The following is a 9,285-nucleotide window of genomic DNA, read 5'->3' on the forward strand; positions in this document are numbered from 1 at the left end:
TTACCTGTGGTAACTTGCACTGTGGTTTTTCTTTTTAAAGTAAGAAATACGGAGAAGGTTTGATAATATTAGATAAAAATAAACTCAAGAAAACAGTAAAAAATAAGCATCAAGAAAGGCAGCTAGTGTCTGTACTAGTGTACAACAACATGAAAGTTGACTTGATTTCACTCTTGCTTTGCTTTACCACCAATTATTACTTCAACGTTATCAGGTTTTGAAAAAGAGGCAATATGGGGTAGTGGTCAAGAGAATGTGACCTGGATCTGGGACCTGGGTTCCAATGCCCACTTAGAACCTGTAAATCTTCCTTTATCACCCTATGACTCAGTTTTATTAATTAGATAGAATGGACAGAGAGTGGCATCTTCCAAAGGTTAGATGAGATTATGCTTACAAAGTTGAATGCAAAGCCTCTGAATGAGTAGCAGCTCAGGATGTTTGTAAAGTTGGTGGATACAAAGAGGGAAGAGTTCACAGTAAAGAAGTAAGCAAGGTCCAGATGATAAAGGATCTGGTGAAAAATTATTATTTAGTTTCAGATTGCAAATAATATGCTTTTGTTTTAAAGCACCTCAGAACTATAAAGTTAAATAAAGATGAAAAGAGAATGTCATTTGTCATACCAACACTCAGAAAAGTATACATGCACAACTTGGAAAGACAAATGTTAAAATGAGAATAATAATGTAAAAATAGTTTTATAACCCACTCTTTTATTTTAAATATCCTGCAAACATTTTGATGTTTCAGAAGATTTGACATTTTTAGGGACTACCTAGTATTCCATTATTTGGTCTTTCTGTATTTAATGATTTTTTTGATCTTTATTATTTATTTGTTCTTTTTAGATACACATAACAGTAAAGTGTATTTTCATATATTATACATACATAGAGTACAACTATTCTGCTTAGGATCCCATTCTTGTGGTTGTATGTGATGTGGAGTTTTACTAGTGGTGTATTCATATATGAACATAAGACAGTTATATCATTTTACTCTCTTTCCTGTTCCCATCTCCCTTCCTTCCCTCCATTCCCCTCTGTGTTCTTTTTATCTATGGCAAATACTTATAGTTAACATTACAGTAGACATGCATAGTGAATAATTTTGCCTATACTGTTTTGGACAAACTATTGTTATTTCTATTATAAAATATTAAGATTGAATTTATCAAAATGTATTACTCTTTTTAATGCATTTTCTATATACTGACAACATAACCCTCATGCAGATTTTATTTTCAGTGGTACAGAACTTGTTGCCCCATTACAAATCTTAAAACATCATGTTACTCTGATGAGCAAAAAAACCATCCAATTTTAATTGACTTTACTAAATTGTTCTGAGATTGAAATTTACTATGAAGTGTCAGTTTGTGTTTATATTTATTTTACTATATTTATCTTGTATTTCCTTATTAATTTATCATCATACTTTCCATGCTAAAGATATTAATTTTTAATCCATTAGGCATGTTATGGTTAATTCTCCATTTTGCAGCTCAAATTTTATATTGTGAATGTGCATATACTTAAAATATTTTGAGTCAAAATTATAGATGTTTCCTTTTGCCATGTGTACCTTTGTTGTCAGGTTCAGAAATTTACCTCATGAAGTCAGTCAATAATCACCTTACTTTTTAAAGGTTTAAGGCTATATACATATGTGTGTAATGTGTGTTGCATGCATACACATCCTGAATCTCTCTGGAATGTTTTCTCTACAATGTTATGTGGACACATTTTATTTGATACTACTTGTTGCATTGCCCAAGTAGGATTATTGATTAATGTGCATTTTTCTGGCTTATTGGAACTATCTTTGGCATATGACTAATTTTTAGGCAGCCTCTACTGATTATGATTTATATTCTGACCCATGATTTATCTGTTTTTGACCTATTTTAAAAAGGCATCTCACTGTTACTATTCATATTGTCTATATTAAAATCTTTATATATTTATTTAAAATAATTGCAGTCTGTAAAAATAAAAAATAATAAAAATAAATAAATATATATTTTAAAATAATTTTTAGTTTCTTTTTTACTTAGAAAATACAGACTAAATTATAAAGTAATACATATAAGCATAAAAAAGGAAATCCTTGGTGATTAACCTGTTCCCACTAGAATTCCAAGGATAATGGCTATAATGAGAATATTTTCATTGGATTGATTAGCTATATATACAAACTATTCTGTTATGGCATGAAACTAGTTTTCCCAGGGCTCCTTACATATGTTTACTTTCATTTTTTATTTTTAAGTTTGAGGAAGATTAAGTTCAAATTTCACTTACATGACACTGTTAATTTTTCTTGTAGTTTTCTTTAAAAAGGAGCTTTTAACTTAAAGTAGATTTTCTTATTTCAATCACACCGTAATAAATTAAAATATCAATTGATCAAAATTGATTAATACATTGGAATCTCATTGATAGATACTTGAAATTTTGTTGGATTAGCCTCTGTGCATTTATATTTGAACCATAATTTAAAAAAAGGGTTTAAAAATGGAGATAATTAAATCTAACCTAAGCTTGCCTTTGCCTCTCATTACATGTACTTGGAAGACTTTCCCTTCTTCCTTATCACATTTGACCTTGGCTTTGAGTTGTGCTAGCAACACAGTTCCAGCCCCAATAGAAGACCAAAGAATAAAAGAATGCAAATGAGAATAATAATCTTCCCCAAACACAATAGCCATGTGTTACTAGCTTTGTGCTTTCTAATTTTGTGATAATATTAGGATCAAGATCATCATTCCATTATTAAAGTGAGATTTTATATAATATTATGAGCTAGCCTTACGTGTTGTCCTGTATTCTTCAAATGCCTTATATTTTATTGAATATTTACAAAGAAGCATTAGATATGTGTAATTTGTATTACCATTTTATAGTTGAATAAAAGCCAGACACAGAAAAGCTAAGTAATTGGTCACACATCAACTGAGCAAACCAGGATTCAAACTGAGCAGCATAGCATTAGAGGCCTGCTAATCATGAGCTATGCTGTCCTTCGTCAGTGGACTCACACTACAGGAGAAATGCTGTAAAATAGATACATATTGAAAATACACATAAATATGCAAACATGCATATGCATCACACTTCATGTAAAAGATTTGAACTATACATCACGTGTGAAATTCGATGGCTTTATTTTCACTTAACAATCCATTACAGTCATCTTGCTATCATCATACTTGTCACATATATCATTTTAAATTTATCTAAAGGACAAATATGGTAACTTATTTGTTGTTTTAATGAGTATGTTTTTGTTTAGTTTTATCTATTTTGTGAACTAGCATGTAAGTTTCCGCATGATTTTCTAATGGATCATGTTTGTATAACTGATTTTAAGAGACTTTCATATTTTAGGAATAATAAGTCTCCATTAGATTTTTTGCAAATATTTTCCCAGACACATTATATTTATATATTTTTTTTGTGGCACCCACTAAATACAAATCTGAAATCTTTAAATTTTCAAGTTTGTTAGCATTTTCCTTTAAAAAAATTTTGGTGTATGTTTATAATATCCTTTATCCCTCAAGAATTGGATGAAAAATGGGGGAGAGAAGGAGGAAGAGAAAGAGAGAATGAATGAATGAATGATGGAAAGTCAGGCTACCTAATTTCATAGAAATTTTAAATTTTTAAAATAACTTATATATATTTAATATGTACAACCTGTTTTCAGATACACAAGAATAGCAAAAATATGAAGCAAACTAACATATGCATCATCTTATGTAGTTACCCTTCTGTGTTTTTGTGCCAAGAGCTGCTAAATTCTATTCACTTAGCGTAAGTCCCAAATATAGTACGATTTTATCATCTGTGGTCTTTGTGTTGCCCATTAGATCTCTAAACTTGCTTATCCTAGGATTTGCCTCTAAACTACTTCTACCCATTTCCAAATCACTCCTCACTCCAAACCCCGGTAACTGCTATATTGTTTTCCAAGTGGGTGGTGTGTATTTGGATGTTTCTTTCCAGATTCCACATATGAGATTGTGCCAATGTTTTTGTCTTTCCTATCTCACTTAGCCTGTCTGCTAGGCTGGTCACAGTATGATAAGTGGCAAGATCACATTCTCTTTTGAGCTGACTAGTATTCCATTTTATGTACACACACACACACACACACACACACACACACACACACACACACCTCACAGTTTCTTTATCCATTCATTCATGAACAGACATTTAAGTTGTTTACATATTTTAGCTATTGTGAATAATGCTGCAATTAACATATGCAAATATCTTTACGAGGTGGTGATTTCATTTACTTTGGGTATTTATCCAGGAAAGGGAATTCTAGGTCCTATGGTGGTTATATTTTTAATTTTAGAAACATTTGTAATTTTGACTGTGATAGCTGTACCAAGCTACATTCCCACCCAAAATTAAATAGATCATTAAAAATTAATTAAAATAGATCATTAATATATTGAGGTAATTTTTATGCTTATATAAATTAATGAGCATATACATACATAATTTTAAAATGAATAAGCAACTGTCACATACACTTTGTTAGTAATGCATCTATTTAAGATGCCACCTTTGTCCTACAATTTTTATATACACTAGAATGTATTATATACTATAATATGTCAATCAAACTCTTTATGCCTGATCATTGCACATTACATTATTTAGGGAAGTTGACAATATATTCTATGTCAGGTAGGATATGCTTTCACTCCCTTCTTTGTTTTTTCGCAATATCACAAAATACTCATCCAGGTAAAATTTTGAAGAAGTGTGCTAAGTTTCCTCACAAAAATCCTCTGTAAACTTGCTTGAAATTGCAGTGAATTTCTTTAAAAGACCTTACAATTCTTTCTATAAAATCAATATACCTATTCATTTATTCAGATATTATATTCCATAGCTTTCTTCATATAGGCCTTAAAAGTTTCTTAAGTGTATACCTTGCTAAGTTTAGTCGTTGTTCTTTTTCTGAAGGGTTTTTTTTCTACTACAATTTTAATTTGGTAATTTTGGGTATATAATAGCACAGGAATATTTAATGGTCCAGCTTGTATCAGAAAGCATTTCTGACCAGTTTCCATGGGCTAGAATTGGCTCTGATTTTTTTAAAGAGATAGAATTAATTTACCTGCAAATAATGTTTGTCACTTTTCTACCTATTTGTTCCCTTAATACTTTCTTTTGCTTGTTGGGCAAGACCCATCAAAATGTTGAAAATCACTGTTGAGTTATGCTTGACTGTTAGTTTGGTATCTACTGGTAACTGTGTCCTGAAGATTAGTCCTAACCCTGGAAGTGGAAAGGGGATGAGGGTGTGTCTTCAGGGAGTGGGTGTGAGGCAGAACCATGCAAAACTTCAACCTATGCAGCAGCTTTGAGGAAGAAACGAACTGCAGGTACAGGAGTGAGAAGAGCTCGCAGACACTGGCTGGAAATGCTTCTGCGTCTCGTCTTCTGTACAAGGGGAGCAATACCCACTTCTCATATGGATTCCAAAGACACTATTGATAATGATTGTCACCAGGAAATGCCCTATAGATAATAATGAGTGTTAGTATTGCCAAAGGACATGTACAAAGGGAGATGAAAATGTGTAGATTAGGGATAATTAAAAGTGCTACTGAATGCAGTGACCGAAAAGCAGCTACTTTTTCTGATATTCCAAAGAACCTTCTTTATGTTGAAAAAAAAATGAATCTGGGCAAGGAACAGGATCACAGAATACTATGTCATCCTTTACCTTAACTTCTTTTTTAATTGATCACAGTGATGCATTATGATCGTTTTGTAAATACGACGAAAAATATCAGCCTTCGTATATGCTAACAGGCAGTTCACAGCATAAAAATCTAACAGGTTTAAAGTCACATCATTTATTTTCTTCCTAAACCTACTTAGAAGGAAGGTTGCAATATAAACATCATTATTGTCTTCTGACTAACAGGTGGTCCATTTGTGGGTTGGTGTGCAGCAAACTCAGAATGATTTTTTGCACTGGTACTACTAAAAGATTCAAGGGGAGAAAAAATTGAAATGGCTTTTAAAGGTTGAAATGAAGGAAAAAGAGAACCAGACTTTTGTCATATGGAAGCTAGGTATAAGACAGAAATCAAGAAGCAAACTTTAAATGTCAATTAAAAAATATCTAAGATAATCAGATCTTCTGAAATAACTAATGCACTTCTTTTCTTGATGCTGTTCTATAGATAGAGACAAACATTCATGGGAAAGGAGAATCAAACCTCTGTGACAGAGTTTGTCTTCCTGGGCCTCTCACAGGACCCACACACCCCAGTCCTGCTCTTCCTCCTCTTTCTCCTCATCTACCTGCTGACGGTGCTGGGAAACCTGCTGATGGTGGTGCTCATTCACATAGACTCCAGACTCCACACTCCCATGTACTTCTTCCTTAGAAACCTGTCCTTTGCTGATCTCTGTTTCTCTACTACCACTGTGCCCCAGGTGCTCGTCCACTTCCTGGTGAGGAGGAAAACCATTTCCTTTGCTGGGTGCTCAATGCAGATCATTGTTCTGCTTCTGACTGGGTGTACAGAGTGCGCTCTTCTGGCGGTGATGTCCTATGATCGCTACGTGGCCGTGTGCAAGCCCCTGCACTACTCCACCATCATGACGCACTGGACATGCGTCAGGCTGGCTGTGGGGTCCTGGGCCAGTGGAGCATTTGTGTCCCTGGTAGACAGCACATTCACATTGCGACTTCCCTACCGAGGAAACAATATCATTAACCACTTTTTCTGTGAACCTCCTGCTCTCCTGAAGCTGGCCTCAGCAGACTCTCACAGCACCGAAATGGCCATCTTTGCAATGGGCGTGGTGATCCTCCTAGCCCCTGTCTCCCTCATCCTGGTCTCCTACGGGAACATTATCTGCACTGTGGTCCAGATGCATTCTGGAGAGGGGAGGCTCAAGGTCTTCTCTACCTGTGGTTCCCATCTCATTGTTGTTGGTCTCTTCTATGGTTCAGCAATATTTGCCTACATGAGGCCAAATGCCAAGCTAATGAATGAGAGGGATAAAATTATCTCTGTGTTCTATACAGTGGTGACTCCAATGTTGAACCCCATAATTTACAGCCTGAGAAACAAGGACGTCAAAGGGGCTCTCCGAAAAGTAACTGGAAAATAATCTTTTTGGAGGTGGAGATCTTGGATCATGATGACCATTTTAGGGATGTGGATAGAAGGGATTTTCTTGAAGTTTTCCCAGTTTCATCCTATTTTTTCATTTTCCCCCCTTCTATTTTCCTGTATGTCTTCTCAGATGAAGTTGATACATTTCCTACTCAAAGTAAGCTACCTTGGTAAATAGAAAAGAAATTAAATTTTAAAAAATGAATGAAAGGGGAGGAATAAAAAATAACATAGGGGAGGTAATTCCAGATAAAGGAAGAAAAGAAGAAAGGTAGGAAAAGAAGGAAGAGAGAAGTAAATAGTCTCTTTTCTCTTAGCCCACAAAAAGGAAATAAAGAAATTAAAATAGACACATGATTAGATGTCAAAACACAAGCAAAGAACCAATAAATAAAAGCAACATGCCTTCACAAATATGAGAGATGTTTCTGGCAATGGAGTAATTTCCTTCATTCTTGCATGCTTTTGAAACTGTCTTATATATATCTCAGGCACATTTATGGAACTTGGGATATAGACATAAAAAATGGTGTTATACTTTGAAGTAGCCTTCAATCCTAAGTTTAACAATTTCTGAAACTGAAAAGAGTGCATTTAATGAAAAATGAGTGGTAGAATTTTTTATGAGTTTGTATAGAGCAAACAGATATGAAGCTGAAAATTAAAAGAACTAGTTTGAAAAGAATCTTGGATTTGATACTAAAGAAAGAGAAGCTGCCCAGCAGCTAATCATGAAAAAAACAAAAACAAAACTGAAGATTGGAGGATTTATGAGAACAGTGCTAGAAAATGAGAATAAGATAATAAAAAGAGATCTGTCCATTTTATAACTTGGTAGATATTTGAACTTAATAATGTAGACCAGAGTTTGTATGGCATGACTAAATTGGTTTCTGGGTTGCTTGTTAAAAATAGTATTTCTCAGTGCAGGATGAGGAGGGGAAGTTGACCCGAGAAATTTCCATTTAAAACAATCCTCGGGTAAGTCTTAGTATAATAGAAACATTGTCTTTTAAAGCAATAGGTTGCCTTTGAACATAAATGAGGTGTGCAATTATGTGCTTAAATCTGAATCCTCTATTAGACTATGAACTCCATGGCAGTAAAGTCTGTGACTGCTTTATTGATGTCTCTGTTACTGCGGCAGTAAAGTGCCCATCCACTGCTGTTACTCCATAAATAAACTTCCCTATTTTTAAGGAACTAATAAAACTGGCAATTAAGAATGAGAAATGTGTAGGAGAAGTGAATTTAGGTGTGAACTGAAATAAATACAAGGAGTGTTTAATAATCTAAGAATATGCGCCAAAATTTGAAAAAAGGAAACCAAGTGTCTGGGTGGTTTTATTAAAATGAAGGTGACTGGCCTTATAGCATACCATAGGAGTGGTGAAGTGTATATACAGAGAGACATAGAAAAGAATATATTCCATGAAAGGGGAGGAATAAAAAATAACATAGGGGAGGTAATCATATACTCTGTCTACACATACATGTGCACACATACACACACACACACACACACACACCCCACATATTATAAAAAAGATCCCAGTATAATTCTGCAGTATAATCCTGGATAAGACTTGATGTTTTTGAAAGGCAGAGGGAAAGAATCCAGGACAAAACCCTGGAGTTACCACAATTCGAAAGGAAGGAAGGGTAGTCAGTCAATTCCATCATAGCAAAATCAGACACTCAGAAGGGGGACCCAAATAAAAAGTGTGTCAGAATGGTATGAATCTACAATGTGCACAACCATAGAAACGAAAAGTTGTACCCCATTTGTGTACAATGACTCAAAGTGCAGTCTTTAAAAAAAAGTGGCAAGAAGAGAGTCATTTCTGGTAGGAGTCTCAAATGTCTCAGATTTTTATGGATTAACAAAATTGTTGAATTTGTCAATGAAGTCATTATTGAACTTAGCAAAAACTACTGCAACTGAATAATGGAATCATATAGTCATTATAGACTGTCACAAATGCTACAGAATACAATCCTGAGAAGGTGGGGTGCTTTTGTTTTTGGTACTGGGGATTTAACTCAGGGGTGCTTAACCACTGTGCCATTCCCCAGCACCCCCCCCCCCCCTTTTTTTTTTTTTTCAAAATTTT

General features: G+C 34.3%; 1 protein-coding gene across 1 annotated transcript; it reads left to right on the top strand.

The window, feature by feature from the left end:
- Positions 1-6,239: 6,239 nt before the first annotated feature.
- On the top strand, positions 6,240-7,166 carry LOC306640994 (olfactory receptor 2D3-like; the record flags this gene model as incomplete). Its single annotated transcript, XM_079105768.1, has 1 exon — positions 6,240-7,166. Exon 1 carries the CDS (start codon positions 6,243-6,245, stop codon positions 7,164-7,166), a length of 924 nt encoding a protein of 307 aa, XP_078961894.1. The 5' UTR covers positions 6,240-6,242.
- Between the last annotated feature and the right edge of the window lie 2,119 nt (positions 7,167-9,285).

The sequence above is a fragment of the Sciurus vulgaris genome (assembly GCF_902686455.1).
Source record: "Sciurus vulgaris genome assembly, chromosome: 11".
In the NCBI taxonomy this organism is placed as follows: domain Eukaryota; kingdom Metazoa; phylum Chordata; class Mammalia; order Rodentia; family Sciuridae; genus Sciurus; species Sciurus vulgaris.